General features: G+C 35.5%; 2 protein-coding genes across 2 annotated transcripts; one reads left to right on the top strand and one right to left on the bottom strand.

The window, feature by feature from the left end:
- The first annotated feature begins 3,992 nt into the window (after window positions 1-3,992).
- LOC132555679 (monocarboxylate transporter 9-like) lies at window positions 3,993-8,060 on the top strand. The gene is made up of 5 exons (XM_060220033.1): window positions 3,993-4,161; window positions 4,485-4,601; window positions 6,171-6,420; window positions 7,017-7,597; window positions 7,885-8,060. Exons 1-5 carry the CDS (start codon window positions 3,993-3,995, stop codon window positions 8,058-8,060), a joined length of 1,293 nt encoding a protein of 430 aa, XP_060076016.1.
- A 2,908-nt stretch (window positions 8,061-10,968) lies between these two features.
- LOC132555678 (uncharacterized) lies at window positions 10,969-13,701 on the bottom strand. The gene is made up of 3 exons (XM_060220032.1): window positions 13,644-13,701; window positions 11,764-12,045; window positions 10,969-11,357 (listed from the first exon to the last, which is right to left on the bottom strand). Exons 1-3 carry the CDS (start codon window positions 13,699-13,701, stop codon window positions 10,969-10,971), a joined length of 729 nt encoding a protein of 242 aa, XP_060076015.1.
- Window positions 13,702-16,761: the final 3,060 nt, after the last annotated feature.

The following is a 16,761-nucleotide window of genomic DNA, read 5'->3' as shown; positions in this document are numbered from 1 at the left end:
TTGAATATTGGATAAACAGAGGTTACACAACAACCACAAGTTTGTATTTAATAAATGTGACAACATTTTTTTTAATTTACTCAAGTCTCGTGAGAATGCAAGACACTGCGCTTTCAATGTTATACGAAAATGCTGACAAGACAATCCGTGATGTGAAATTAGATTCATTTAAAATTGTGAGATCTAATGTCATTGTGTGTTATCTGATTCAACGTCTTGACTAAATAATTTACAGATTGTGTGGGTCAGAGATGTTTTAATTCAAAGACACCTGCAGTATTAACATACCTTAAGATAACTAGGTTCCGGAGCCTTGTAACACATTTAACTTGCATGTACCTAACATTTTAAGCATTTCTATCAAGATTAAAATATGCTTAAACATCCTTTACTGTTAAAGTAGTCTGAAAAAAACATGTATAGTCATGATTTAAAACGCATAATGTTTGGAGCTCGTTTGAAAAATAAAGAGCTGTCCGATGAAAATGAAAATATTATCAATATTCCCGTTTATAAGTTATTAGAAAAAAATTCGGTTATTAAAGACATCAAGAATTACATAATTCTAAGGCAGAGTAATTCCTGGATAGGTAAAAACAATTCCTCTCTTATTTTCATGAACAATGGTTACACTTCAACGTGTAAATCTCCCATTCTTCCTATGACGATGCAACTGTCCTTGAAACTGCATTACACTCCCATGGTCAACATGGTGGGTACTGCTGCTATTATTCCTTTCCCAGCGGGAAGCGCAGGGGACTATAGCTTTGTGTTGTTTCAATCCGTCTTTCGGTCCGTCCGCTATCTTGTCCGTGCCCTATCTTCTACACAACTGGTCACGAAAATGGGTGCACCTTGGTGTGACAGTGTCAAAAAATGTCACTCTGACCTACATTTTCACCTTTGCCCTGTACCAAAGAAAAAACCTGCCCGGACCCTATCTTCTACACTACAGATCATGGGAACGGTGTGTGGCGTATCTGAAGGTCGCTCTGGCCTAAAGTTTGACCTTTGACCTACATCAAAGGCAAAACTTGTCGGGTCTCAATCTCTTACACTACTAATCGCGGGAACTTTACACTTGGGATAAGAGTTCATTTCGATGAAATTGTGTGTCACGTATCAAAATCAGGCCACTATGACCTACATTTTGACATTTGCTATAAACCAACGAAAAAAACTTCCGCGACCTCATCAATACTTCTAATCTCAGAGCTTAACACTGAGGATTTGGGTATATCATCCAGAGACGTTATGTTGGTTATCAAAAGTAGGTCACTTTGAACTTTCATTTGATCTTTGAACAACACAAAATAAAAGATTGTCCAGGCCAAATTTCCTACACTGCTAATCATGGGAACTTCATACTAGAGACAGTGGTTTACATGGATGAGACGATGCATTGCATAATAAAAGTAGGTCAATCTGACCTACGATTTATCATTTGACCTTCATTAAAGGAAAATTTAGATAACTTAGTATATGGGGTATGGCTTCACCTCGGCTAGGCGGTGCGTAGATAGGGGACTGTAATTCGTTGAATTATCTTGGGTTTTTTGTTGTATCATTTATCAACAATATCACATTAGCATGAACGATCATTTGTATACCCAGTTAAAGCTGAATATATACCTTACTGATCCCTGTTGAACTCGTTGAAGGCAGTACTTAATGCAATTTTCTGTGGTGATAATCCTTATATGATCAAACATTATCCCTCAACATTTTCAACATTGTTTCTTAACACAGACACAATTCCACACCATAAACATAATCCCTTATCACAACGGATACAACTCACCGACTGCATCCCAATATAAAAAAAACAGCAGTACAAGTGTGTTTACATATCAGAAGTGCGTGTTGTACGATAGACATCGGACCGTGTTATTTCACAGAACTTGACATGTCTCAGAATTGACGAAAGAAAAAACCTACAGGTAAGATGTTTGGTACATTTTATGCCATTTTATGATATACATTGTAAATTTAATGTTTTCAATAAAAGTTTTCACTTTTTTGCAATCGAAAAAAAACACCTTTTAAATAGCTGTACAAATGACCATCACATTAGCTGTACTGTGATACTGCACAATTAAGTAAACGAAAACAATATCTAGATAGGTGAATGGCTCGATATCGTCCTGTTTGCTTACTCGCATTTTCAATCACATTGGTAACGGTAAGCTCACTTGTGTTTGTTAATGATAGCTTGTCGGAGCGAACCGTGTTTCTATTTTATTATTCTTTTTAATAGATCTATATACTTACTTCAGTGTAGCAGGGCGCTTAAGTTTGGGATCTTGTATTAACGTCTGTATCTAAGCGACTACCTTTTCCAACATCTCTCATAACACGGCCCGAGGAACGTTCTGTCCCTCGCCAAGACAGATATGTAAGTAATAAAGTGTTAAAAATGGTAGTTACCAAACTCAGCATTGTGGTGATGTAATGACTGGTTTGGCCGTTGCCAGTATTACATCACTGGGTAGGGTATCCTGCTAGGTTGCTTCAGTATACAATGTACTTCAGTTTGGAAGCAATATTAAGTCTCATCAGGTAATCATGGGCATATAGCAGATTCCTAAAACACACATTCAACACAAGCGCTCATTTCATAAAATCTTTAAAACACCATAGTTGTTCATGGGACGTGACGAAATATAAAAACAAAGAACAAACACTTGTGAATTTGTGTTTGAGATAATGTCATGTGCGCTAGATTATGCCTGAAAATCCGACGGACCTTACTTATAATATTCTTGGTTAACTTGTCCAAATACCTCAACGTAAAAAAGTTCCTAGCTTCCCGCATGACACATTTATCCAACAGAAGAAGGAATATAAAGCATTCTTCAATGTTTCATACTATACCACCACTGCTCTGTATCCAGGACGCCAGACCCATTGTTTATGAAGAGAGTCCCTTCAACCAGTGCCAATGCTATTATAACGGAAGAAAAATGATATCGGTTATTCCTTTCCCATAGATACTTCCAGCATAAAAAATCACTTCGTCCTTTAGGATTTGCAGTAATATAAAAGAAAAGCTGACGGACGGACGGGCTACGAACATGCCATAAATCATATTTGCTCTCAGGACCAGGTAGGCTTACAAAAGGCTACAGAGCCTATATACCTCAGCTGGATTTGTAGACTGAAATGAGTTCCCCCAAACTAAAGGTAAATTATCCTAAAGATTCAGTATACCCCCAGGCAAGGAGACATTTTAATCTTTTATACACATGTTGCTTTCACCTTCAAACTTTTTTAAAACGAATATTCATTAAGTATTTGTATAACTTTGCGTGAAGTTGACATATTTGATATTCTATGCCCTACCCTAAAGGCTATCGTGGATCCATTCGCATCATTAACACGAAACTGGTTCCCTTTCCTGAAAGGATGATTCGTCCTCGAATGATGCTTCTTAACCCGCCGTGGTTGCATGACCTTCTCACTAAACAAAATTGTTCCATTTCCCTCGAAGATGTTTTTGGCTAAATTAGACGAGAATAACTTCATCTCCATGGAAACAAACGTATCAAAGTCTAGTTCCATACCTTGCCCTAACCCTCAGGTTTTTAGACCCCTAAATTGTATATAACTGTTTCTTCTCTTCTCTAATTTCCGATAATTTCTGTTATTCTTAACGTTATGACTCATGCTCCTAGTTGGACGCATGCATTCAGTTGATATTTAAGTCGTCTGGATAATTATAAATTTCCCTAATTCTTTATCAGTGACTGAGAGAATTACAATAACTACTAGGCAAGCCGTTATTGCTACCAGTACATACAACACACCTTATTCCGGATATCAACGGGCACGATATAAAAATACTGATTTTGAGAAAAATAAAACAAGGACGCCCTGTCATAGTACAAACTCATTAGTCATTTATCAAACATCAGTACTAAATGAATAGAAAAAAGAGAATATCATATTTAGGCATGCATATTAATTTGCATTTATTTTCATACTGTATCAGAATGTCGATATCGGGAAATTCAAGTACAAATAAAGACACTGTTGGCTACCTGGATCGTGTCTCTTCCGAAGCATCGCTAGATGATAAAGGAAGGAGTGCGTTATCTCCCCCTGATGGTGGCTGGGGATGGGTTATTGTCAGTAGTAGTTTGATAACCCGAGTAATATTATGTAAGTACGAATTAATTCAAATGTGAACCTAGGATAGTAATTCGATCTTAATTATGACAAGAAATTTGTGATGATCAAGAGGCATGAAATTGTATGATCTATATACTTGCCAGAATGAATATTAAAATGACGAGGGAAAAAGTAAGTGCCACATTCCATACCGAACACGAGAGTAGGACATTGCATACTTTATTTACAAAAAATGACGTGACGACGATGTTTGTGATGTGACGTATACATTTCATTATGTTTATAGCATTTGAAAAGATGCAAAATGCTTTTGCAATCTGTTTTAGCTGGTTTACAATCGTTTTTTGTTTTAGCTGGCTTACAGTCGTCTTCTGGATTTTTCTACCTGAAGTTTGAAGAGAAGTATCATCAATCAGCTGCTCTTACCCTTTGGATGTGTACACTTCCAGGTGTGCTGCGGACAGTATTAGGTACCAGTGAAATCCAGGAATATTTTATATCGAACTATTCACATTTTCACAAAAACCCTATTCTTGTCAAGACAAAGTCCTAGTTTAGTCAATAAATGACGTTATACGAGGTACCTGAAAATGAAATATTTTCCTTTTATTTTACGCCACAATTACACCAGTGAAACATACAACTGTTCTTTACTAAGATAATTAATGTAATGCATTAAACATTATTCAATGTACCGAGCAATATGTCTGATCGATGAAAGATGCGATCTGTTTATAATAACCATGTTGTTTTAAGCATTTTCAATGTTCCTATACCACCACTGCTCTGTATCCAGGACGCCAGACCCATTGTTTATGAAGAGAGTCCCTTCAACCAGTGCCAATGCTTTCCTTTCCTCATTACACCAGTGAAACATACAACTGTTCTTTAGATAATTAATGTAATGCATTAAACATTATTCAATGTACGCATCGTTACTATCGCTGGGGGTTGTTTTTTAGTTTTAGGCTTTCCTCATCAACAGATTCTCATGTCGCATCGTTACTATCGCTGGGGGTTTAGTTTTAGGATTGAGCTTCGCTTTGACTGCTTTCGCCAATGATCTAGTGTTTTCCTTCGTCAGTTTTTCATTACTGGGAGGTAAGCACACTTTTATACAACTTTAGCTACCGAGATAAATATATACCAATACTTTCAAAAATTCTAGCGCTGATCTCTTAATAAATACAGAAACCATGACACTCATTCGTTCAAAAAACATGTATTCTCAACGTGAACATCACAGAAGATTGTTAAAAAAGGAACTTTCGAAAGACACATTTCATTATTATCATTACAAGCTGACCGGTAACAAGTATTTATATATATCTGCATTTAAATGCCGCCTATTATAAAGAAAATGTATGTTATCGTCTCATTACCGCAAATAGAAGCGCAAGAATTTTCAAAGTGCCTGTATCGCTCAACAGACTGAAATATCCAATTTAAATGACTGGGAATTACAATGGATTATTGCTCCATTCGACCCCAACAATCTGCCCCACATGGGGTTAGCCGAATCGTTTATACAAAAATGTACTTCACACGAGAATGCAACAGACCAAATCGGGACTGAATTTAGGCATTCCTGCAGAATATTTTGCTCTATATTGTATTGGAACCTTCTCATCCCGCAACCAACTCGTTAATGTTAAATTCGTCAGTATGAGCTACTAATTCTCATCACGATTTTTTGTCCTGTTGGCATTCATAATATGATGACATGGCGGGTTTCATGGAGATTCGCAAGAGGGTAACTTGCAATTTCAACAAAAAGCACACCAAATAAACACTTTTAAAGACATTGCTTCACCAATAAAACAAATTTTTGCTTTGAACTTAAACTGTTATACTTCAAAATGCAGATATGAAAAACGAAAAAAAAAAGACTTCGTCAATCATTGTTGTTGCAAATAAAGATTGATATGGTCCACACACATATGTTGAGAATTGAAGAATACTGTAAACGATGCACAGAGATGCATCTTACAAGAAGAATGATCTCTAAGCTAACACAAATCAACGTTTTCCTATTTCAGGTGTCGGTATGTGCCTCGTCTTCTCGCCTTCCGTTATTATCGTAAATCAGTACTTCAGCAAAAGACGCGGACTAGCCAATGGTATAGCGGGGTCGACATTCGGAGCCTTTCTTTTTCCTGCTGCCATTGAGTTTCTGTTCGAGTTTTATGGATTTTTTGGGGCATTCCTTATCCAATCAGGATTAGTTTTAAATATCGTTGTATGTGGATCCCTCTTCAGACCTCTTCTGATCGAGCAAAACTGCAAAAGGTACCTCATTATCGATTTCTTCAGTAAATCTATCTCTCAGCAGTATGCTGATTTTTCCAATAAAATGAGACAATACCTATCAATATATATATTTTAGTTAACTGCATAATGCATCGTTACATGTATTTATCAGTTGACAATCTGACTTTTTATTGTTTCGTAAGGAAAGAGTTCTTTTCGCCAATGAATCGGATATTTTTCTTTCCTTACACATCCACGAAAGCTAAAAAATCCCTACCTCTTATGGTGGAATAGTTATGGTATGGGCAAGGTTAAAGTTTACAACAGACAAACAAACAGCACAAAAACAATATATCCCCTATCTTTCGATCCGGGACATGAACATGATTTCAAAATGTAAAGACTAACACGAATGAGCCGTGGACTGTGATGCGGCATTACCTCCCAGTGGTATTTAGTGCACATGTAGTGTTTTCATCGAATTTTAATGAATGTTTTTATTAGCATAAAGTTAGCAGCAGTGTTGAACTAACAAGTATAATTTTGATAACATTATGATAACGGTTGTCATTACCTGAATAGACGAAGTAGATTAAACATATGATATTATGATTGCCAGTCTGATTCGTTTTCAGGAAGAGTCGGCAAACAACAAATCCAGAACCGTCACTCAAAAGAGAGCAAGGCTATGTAGAATGCTGTAACAAATCACATTTTGTAAACAGATGTTGTAGTCACTCGAACATTAAAAACATATTGGTAGATTATCGATTCTTGTCATATATCATAGCAGTTGCCCTTTTCTATGTTTCAAACCAATCAGTATATGCATTTATTCCGTTGCTCGCCAGAGAGGTCGGCATCGAGGGACATAACTCTGTCTATGTAGTTACTGCAACAGTTTTTTTCGCCGGAATAGGTCGAATATTTTATGGGGCGGTTAACGACATGCGATTTTTTAGACGATATAAAATCATTGTGTATAATGTATTAATGGTGTCTACTGGAATAACATACCTGATTCTTCCTGCTGCCACTTCCACGTTCACTACAATGTGCGTGCTTTATTCAATCTACGGATTTATGACGGGATGCATAATTTCGCAAAAATCCGTTATTATGGTCGATATCGTAGGCGTAGAGAACCTAGTCAACGCTCTAGGAATATTGCTGCTTTTCCAAGGAGTTGGATCATGTGTTGGTCCAATAATTTCAGGTATATCTAATATTAAGTATATAATTTTTTTATTCAATCGGATGAGTTTAATGCTTTAGTGATTACAAGCAATAGATAGTGCACTGTTCAGTAATATCTGAGATGACTAGCCAAGCCTTTATATCAAACACATTGCTTGTGTCACTGATTGGCTGTTGACGTATCTCGTTCCATAAATAGTAATTAATCTTTATTTCTGATATAGCACTGCTTTTTGCATCAAACATGCACATTTTGTACCTGCCGTGTTGCGTGCATTTAAAAGTGTATACCATATTTAACTGCAGGTTACATAACAGATACCAGTGATACTACCAGTGGTGTGATATATTTCGGAGGAATTTGCACGACTGCAGGAGCAATAATCTTTTCGACGGCAAATGTGGTGCATTGGATCAAAATGAGGCGTCGAGCTAAATCTGGGAATGATATGTCGATAACATCTAGAAACCTTATAGTCTGAAACTGGATGATACATCTCGTAGAGTTGCAAACTTGCAGACTTCTGGCCTGTGGACAAATTTGTAGAAAACAAAATATTTTAAATTTTGAATTGTGCTGATGAAATATATCATTATTATTTATATTTTATTTGTGTTATTTGTGCATATGTATTTACTCTAAATAAAAACACTTCAATGTCTGGACTGCTTGCTAACATTTATTCATTATCTATCGTCACAGAATAACGTTCCAGAGAAGGCGTAAACTTATCGTCAAATTAAGCTTTAAATACCGCAATTCAACAGGAAATCAATGTTGTATCAATTGAAATCATTAATGCAAGAGAAAGAAAGGCTTGGCTTACGTTGTTTAGCGTGCTATCGAGAGCTATGGTCTTTCAGGACGGCATCCCCATGTATGTGAAAATGACAAAGACTAATCTGATTTGATAACAGAATTTAAATCCAAACTCAAATTCATCGACGACATTCGCCATGAAAATCTGGATCAATTCAATAAAGTAATGTCACATTCCAAATGAGAAAAATATTTACAACAACCGAACCAACAGGAAATGTGACGATCATCAAACAGCTTAATATTGCATATAAAAATATAATATTCCTCAATAGGATCACTATGACAACCTTAAATCTTTCCCACAATTTGTTTTATTAATCTGTATCCCTCTAACCTCTAAGTAGTGAGTTTGGTTATAAGCTGTTGTCCTCTTGCACTAATTAAATCTTGACGTTTGGAAGAGAATATAAAATCAGCCGAACTCGATTAAAATATGTTGACAAGAACTCGATCATTTTGTATAATTTCATCATCCATTTATTTTATCTTTGCTTTGGACTGTTTTTTTTTTTTTTTTGCGAAATACGCTTCAGTATAGTTCATAAATAAGATCGAAGGGGTTCTTCCAGCTCAAAATTGATTATGTTGTTTTCATAAAAGAATTTTCCAAGCAGAGGAGGTTGAAGGTTGATAAAATGCCCTTTTGAATTCTTTAAAATCCACATACATTTAATTCTCCTTCTTGGGAAACAAAATTTCTGAGCTGATCGAATCAAGAGTGGTAGTGAAAAGCTCGGACAAAGGGTTGGTTGAATAGCTAAACGAGCTGGTATGCCAAACAAATTAGGGCTCAGGGAAATATGCATATGTTTGGAAGCCTAAAGACCAAAGCATCCAAAATGATTTGTTTTATGTAAATTGGCTCAAAATGTCTAGAGCAAAATAGCTTTTTCAGACATTGGAAAACAAACAAAGGATTTTGCCCTTACTTGTGACAACTGTTAACGACGCGCTTACGTCTAGAACACACATACTTGTGTGGTAGAGTTTGAATGTTTAAATGACTTGGGTTTTACATTTTGCGCTTGTTACATTACTACCATTTAAGTCATGGGTAAACCAACTATAAGTTGCAACAGCTGATGTACTGCTAAAACAACAAAAGAAAGGTTAGAGGAAATAGTATGATGCTTTCCAATATCGTATCAAAACCTGAGTTGGACAAACAGATCCAACGATCACAGAACAGTTAAAGGCAAAATGCTAAGATAGATGACCACACCCAGAAAAAGATAGACTCTTGTGAAGTGGAAATTAACGATCTGGAGAAGGATAATGGTGAACTCAGAGAAACTGGTGGAAACCTTTAAAACCTTTGTTCGTAATGACATTGTTCATATAAAGAAATGATAATTAGATTTTACGGCCTAAAACAATGCCGTCAAAAGAATTTTAATTGCATTTCTGGTTGATTGGATTCATCAGAGGAAAAGACAGTGAATGAATATAAAGAAAAGGTGACTAGGTTTGTTAATTCTAAGTACAACTTACAGAGTTGGAAAGTGCAACAGTGGTAAAAAGATCACTCGTGAATTTAACATTCACGAAGTTCTGCAGGAAATATATATAAAAAATTAGACCATAGTTTTCGATACTTTGTCATACCGCTTCTCTTGCTTGGAGATTATTTATATTTTCAAAGTTACAAGCATAATCAATCGCATGCTTCAGAAGGTTGTACGAAAGATACATAAGTTTTATGCAAATTGAGGAAATTCGATCTTTTTCTTTCACTGCTTAAGGAACATCAACCTAGCAAACTAATCTGACGGGAGTCAGAGATCATTTCATTTTCGTATGTTATTTTATTCGGTACATCACATGTGTAAAGCTATCTAACGTAGGGGTCAAAGGTCTTGTATGTTTTGTATAGCCACATCACATATGTAAATCACTAAACTGACTGGGGTCAGAGGTCATTTTATTTGTTTGAAAGATAACCCCATTATACTTGGAAATTATGAATGAAGGTTAATAAAAAGGTTTTAAATGACTAAAAAGTATTAATTACACAAAGCATTAAGTATCAGGTATTGTTGTTCGACGTTACTTGAACGTAATATGTCAAGAGAAACGTCGGGGATAGAGGTGGGCCTGAAGTTTTTCGAAGTATCAATAAAAATAACTATTTAGAACGTCGTTTAGAGCAACACTTCTTTCGAGGTATACTTAGAAGTGTTTCTAAACGTATACATTTGATACGTTTGAGTATGACGAGATCTCGTATGCAGCTTTCGTAAGCTCCTTTATTATGTCTGTAAAAGCATTTAACATCGACAATAATGAATAATAGTACACTTAAGTGGTGAAACGAAAATCGAAAGTAGACATCATCTCAGTGTTTTAAAGACGGTATTTGTTATTGTTACACGACTGTAATATTGAGAAACAACTGATTAAACAAAGTATTTCATTAAACTGAAAGAAAACGCAAATATACATGATTCTTGCTCAATATTTCGAATTAACCAATTTACATCTTACATAACAACATGTATAACAAGTAGAAACACATTGTTTGCGTTCTAAAAATGGTTCTGTTTTAACCGATTAGAATTCGTGTTTATTTATGGACTACAGTCCCACTCGAGGTCTACAGAACACACCCCATTACCGTTCCTGGACGAACTACTGATCACCCTGTTAAAGGCCAGATATATGTCCTTGTTGATGCGGTGATTACCTCCCTTAGTGTCCCGTTGACCATTCAGGGCGAACAAACATTCACTACAATGGGTTGCGTCGAGGCCCTGGTCGTTTGTGACCCGGTACGACCGGTCGGCCACGTAGAATGTGACAGTGTTGACGGAAGGATTAACAACGTAATGATCAGTGAATGCCTTCTTGGCGAATTGACAGACACTTCCTCCGCGCTTATATGACGTAATATCATAGGAGGTGGATGTTGCCACAGCCTGGATCTCGGCTGCGTTGTCGTTGTGACCCCCATCTCCTCCTACGTGAAATGAAATACGTGGTTAAATAATACAACAATATCAGAGATAAAACCAATCCACGTTATAAAAAAGAAAGAAGAGAAAACCGTCCAACCAACAACAAGAAACGAAAACAATCCTAACATTTTTTTCAAAATGAAAATGATCTAGAAAACAATACAACAGAATAGAATAAATCAACACCAGATATATCAACGTAATAGACATGGAATTCTGCTCAATGGCTATAGATGAAATGTATTATATCAATACATATCAACATCACACACAATCTTACCCTAATTTCATAAGACTTTGGGAGTTAGGGAACAGGCCATAAGAATACGTTATTATCAATTGAAAACTAACAATATCTACAAAGAAGAACATTTATTTGTGTATAGTTGAACACTCCAATTAACTTACCGTAGCCATTGTTAGAGATACTATCACCAATATTAAGTAGCCATCCATTTCGTGAACTTCGCCTGTCGAGATGCACCACAACTTTAAGACTCGGAGTACGTCGTCCGCATGTTAGGTGATTGGCACGTATGCAAGGTGACTGGGCGAAGTTTACCTTGACAACCACGCCTTTACTACAGGATCCCGTCGCTCCTCGGCTAGCATACCTAGATCTTATTGACATTCCCGGTAGAGTGCCACGAGTGGTTCGTCCTCTGACTAAGTCCAGTCTCACAGACACAACTGTAATGGAAACATCTTTGCCTCAGTTTTCTTTTGCTCTTATATTTGGAAACGAAACATTTAGGATCCTCTTGTGATTTCACAGGTAATCAGTTAAACAGTCCCAGTTACTGCGTAATCATATATCAATGTAAATAGTCCTATGTTATAATTTGTATAATTATACTTGGTTAGTTCTCTGCATTGTCCAGTATCAAACTTAATATCTGGTTTAATCAAATGCATTATCCATTAGTAATTGAGGAATTATTGACATCTAATCTTGCCAGCATGTCTGTATTCATGCGTATCTTTTTATACAACCAGTAATATTGCCAGTTATCTGTTATAACGTTTTTAACTTGTATTATGTTTATCGCCACGTGGAAAGCTAGGTCCATTTTAAGGCTAGGTCGCTTTGTAGTTATTATTGTTACAATCTTAACGGCCCGTCAACACATAAAAGGTCATTAGGGTCATCAACTGGTGAAAGACACAGCGATCCAAAAGGAAATTACATCAAACAAACTAAAATGTTAAAGACAAATGTTGAAAAAATAAGATTTTATATGGTGATATTATCACAAAAAAAATAAAATGGTAAGTCATATTCTATAATATAGACCAACGTCTTTCAGATTACCTAGACTTTTATAAATATCAACAGTTTCAAAAAGGGTCTTTAGACTTATAACGTTGCGATAAAAAAATCCCGAGTAGACAAAGGGTCAATGCAGTCTAATAAAAGATGTTTAACGGTGAATGGCTTATCACATTCTATGCATCGAGGATAATCTTCGCCTTTCAACATGTATGAATGTGTAAGGTATGTATGCCCATCGAAAAACGGGAAAGGACAATTTCGTCTCGATGGTTGTCTCTATAGCATGGAGACCATTCACCGATGATAAGTTTACAGAATGTAATTCGTTATCGATATATTGATTCCATTTCTCCTGTCACTAAGCTGTTAAAAATTGTTAGATAAATAGTTTAAAATCAGTAAAATGAAGTTTAAAAAACAACAGGTGGTAGCGATAAAGCTGCCCTTGCGACACGATCGGTTTTTTCATTGCCTGGTATTCCTATGTGCCTAGGACCCAGCAAAAACCAACCCGAACGTTCGAGGCAAGTTCATGATATAGTATTAATGTATTATGAACGAAAATATTGTCGATATTTCTATTGCTAAAACTTTAATGTACAGAAAGAGATTCTGAATGGATAACAGCTTTGTTTGGAGGTGTTCAAGGGCGCAGTGAATATTGAGGCGTTGTAGGGTAGCCGGCATCCGTAGGCTTCATCTTGTGCCCGCTATGTAGTACCTGGTGACTACCTCACAGAATACAATACGGTAACCCGTCTCATACCATCCAGACCAATCAGGGTTGATAACCACAACAACACAACCAAGTCAATTTCCCAACTTCCTGAGAAACACAAACGGATACAGAAAGGAAGTCGAACGACGCACCTTGGATTCTTAACCGAGGTTACGTATTTCAACGCTCTAACCAACTTAGCTACTTTTTTCATGGTGTATTACTTGATATATCTAATCTAGTACAATGTTGTTGATTGGAAAACAGATGACACATATTGGTTTACATATGACTTACCTGCTTGCACCTGCCATAAACATAGAAAGACTTCTAGGATATTCACAAATATCTTCATTTTGGAGAGAGGTCGTTCTCTTGAAGAAAAAAACAACATACAATCGTATAATATTGATGGACACCTAAAAAGAATGTTATTAATTGTGTAATATCATCTTTCATTTGATCCCTTCTATAGAATAAACTGACTCATATAAAATACTTGCTTTGTTTTTTGCAATCATTCAGTGTTATATTCACAAGTAACTGATGTAAAAATATTTTTCGATTATTTGCTCCTAATAGAATAAAGCGTACTTACGTTTCCTCGCAGTATTTCGTTTGAGCAACAACATTGAAGGAGCCACTTAAATACTTGTCTGATCAGGAAGATAAAGAAACCACAAAGAGGATCGGTCAGTGTTTCTATGTCTTCCTGGTCCATAGAAGTACTTTACTAAGTAGTGGAGGTAATTACTGGAAAAATAACACTCTATTTTATGTGTCTTAATATTCTCAGCGAGTTTATTTTGACATCTTGTCTCCTATTAAGAAGCCATCGTCAAAAACATTTACTAAGAAATTCTTTCTGTGACGTAATAACCATCTATCATATTATGGAAATGCAGCTGAAGTCATTAGTTACACATATCAATTACACCTATGTGCCGCTCTATGACCTTGTATGTTCAAGATCGGTAAGCTTATCGAGTTCCCACAAGATTTCATCGCTTATGAATTGTAATGACATTTCGTTAGCAAAGTTAACGATGCTTTAAATTCACCATATAGTTGACATGAATTTGGGAATGACTCGTATTTTAGCTACGTAATTCTTTTATGTGTTGGCTTGTCCCAGTACAAGATTGTCTCAACCCTTTTATGGTATCAACGACATGGCCGTATGGCATAGCACAACAGGCAAGTTTAGTGATTTCTTGATTATTCCCGTCTTTCCATTGTTTGTTGCAACACATCCATATAAATCTATGAATATATTTATCATTTTTGAGTTCCTAATTCACATTTTTGTTTTGAGCCAGAATGGATTTGCATTACAAATTGTCTTTATCTAAAATTTTCGGACTCCAACCTCAAAATACAATGTTTGGGTAGGAACTTTCATTCAAACAAACAGTAATTTGTCTGCATTAGATATTATGTCTTGATTGAATTAACTAACAAATAAATTAGAATAAAGCTTGAATATATGAGCTCCTTCGTTACTGACCTATTCGTGTTTAAATTTTCTACTTGCATATTACCTTTGTCCCTCTAACAATGTATAACCGAAAAATGTGTCTAGGTGAAGCAATTATAAACATCAAACCGACAAACATAAATTTGGTTTCATACCGCTGGAATTTTTATCTTGTTCGTTATGTAAACATCGTAAATCTATACTTTGAATGTTACAAATTCACTTTCCCGTTTGTTAGTATAGGTTGTCCCATTATTAACATGGAATAATGGATGTTTCAAGCGATTCTTCAAAAAGAAAAGAAATTGACTGAGAACACTTCTTTTGTGGAACATTGAAGCAGTCTAGAAGAAGACACAACTCTACGCGGACATTCCCTTCTTTTCTGAACACGATCAACTGTTCGTGTATTCACAAATATTGATTTCCAACATAACACATTCATGTTTTGAATATATTTATTATTTCTCAGTAGTGTATACGTACCCGAAAATATGTGATATTGTGTAAGGCTAGCTCCAATTGGCAATGTTTTATATGATCTAAGACTAGACATTTAACATAACAATATAATTTATAGTAAACACTATATAAAACTATAAGGCACAGGATGTGTGTCACAATTTTCCCGAAAACTGACATTTGTAAAACCGCTTTTGTTTTGGATATCCAAATTCTTACCATTTAGGGTATGAAAAATCAGTTCCTTGTTTATAGTTTTAGGTGTAAAAATGTTCCATTTCAGTATGTATATGACCACATCCTTTGCATTAGACCTTCATATCAGCTTTAAAAAATAAATACTTTGACAGCATATCATGGACGGAATATTTCAATATACTGGATATCATATATACGTAATATTTACTGGCAGTAAAATCAAACAGGACCAACAACGTAAAACCTTACCAACATCCCTATCAGACTCTCTGCTTACAGTATCATTCATCCAAACACAAGTTACATATATTCATGTTTCAGAGAAGTTTTTATCAAACTATAATAAATCCACTGCCTTAAAAATCATAAACAAGAAAGTGCACGAAAAAATCTTTCTACCATTTCTATCATTTCTACCACGGAGATTACCAACATCGGCAGATTTTAAGCCTTTAATTAAATGATCTTATTTACGTAAATAAACTTTATCAATGTTCAACCTTGTTCCATCTCATTTGCCAAAGTTAAGTCCCTTTCCATATCCATAATTATCATAATTATAACACAGCCTGGTGTCACCACTGATCTTCGTCATATCGTTGTGGATTGAAAATAATAGTGAGCGCTCTATTAGCAGTGAAAATGTGCTTCGAACAAAAGACACTTCAATAAATCAGTGATTTACAGAAATCCGACGATATATCAATATTTTGTACATGTTATATGTGATATAAACTGGACACATTTTCTGCGAGATATGTGTTAAATATCGGACTGCTTATTCAGCTTTTATGCAGATTTTTTAACATCTTCATCAAGTAAGTAGCACCACATTTTACAATAACAGGGAACAGATTTATCGTCGGAGACTCAGAATATCGTATACATGGACAAAAATGTGTAGACTTAAATGTTATGACAAGGAAAGGAAGTTAGAATATTTCAGCAGAATCTTGATATGATACTTATCAAATAAAAATTAAAAAAAAAACATCCCTTTCAACGTTGCTGTAGTGAATCAGAGACCTGCAAGACCATAAAATTTGTGAGATATCTCTCAGTGAATAATTTTACTGTTAGCCTCAAATTAACTGTATTCATGGAAACAAAAAGTACAACAAAAACCGCAAAAATAATGGGTAATAATAAAAGGGGATTGATTTGATATCTATCAAATACATAGGTAGATATCAATTAAAGTGGACAAGTTTACCAATGTACATAACGACATTAATATATGTAAATAACATATAACTCTCATATGCTATAATGTGTAAA

This window comes from Ylistrum balloti, unplaced genomic scaffold, assembly GCF_031769215.1.
Source record: "Ylistrum balloti isolate Yb309-2 unplaced genomic scaffold, AGI_CSIRO_Ybal_v1 Utg370510, whole genome shotgun sequence".
NCBI classification, from domain to species: Eukaryota; Metazoa; Mollusca; class Bivalvia; order Pectinida; family Pectinidae; genus Ylistrum; species Ylistrum balloti.
This window is presented reverse-complemented; position numbering and strand designations above follow the sequence as displayed.

What these genes read in the sequence shown, in the direction of transcription:
- LOC132555679 (XM_060220033.1), top strand. Translation starts at nt 3,993, where the DNA reads ATGTCGATATCGGGAAATTCAAGTACAAATAAAGACACTGTTGGCTAC. An exon ending in TGTGCTGCGGACAGTATTAG is followed by an intron (nt 4,602 to 6,170) that starts GTACCAGTGAAA and finishes TTCCTATTTCAG; the next exon opens with GTGTCGGTATGTGCCTCGTC. An exon ending in TGTTGGTCCAATAATTTCAG is followed by an intron (nt 7,598 to 7,884) that starts GTATATCTAATA and finishes ATTTAACTGCAG; the next exon opens with GTTACATAACAGATACCAGT.
- LOC132555678 (XM_060220032.1), bottom strand. Translation starts at nt 13,701, where the DNA reads ATGAAGATATTTGTGAATATCCTAGAAGTCTTTCTATGTTTATGGCAG. An exon ending in TTTATGGCAGGTGCAAGCAG is followed by an intron (nt 12,046 to 13,643) that starts GTAAGTCATATG and finishes TTTCCATTACAG; the next exon opens with TTGTGTCTGTGAGACTGGAC. An exon ending in TATCTCTAACAATGGCTACG is followed by an intron (nt 11,358 to 11,763) that starts GTAAGTTAATTG and finishes CATTTCACGTAG; the next exon opens with GAGGAGATGGGGGTCACAAC.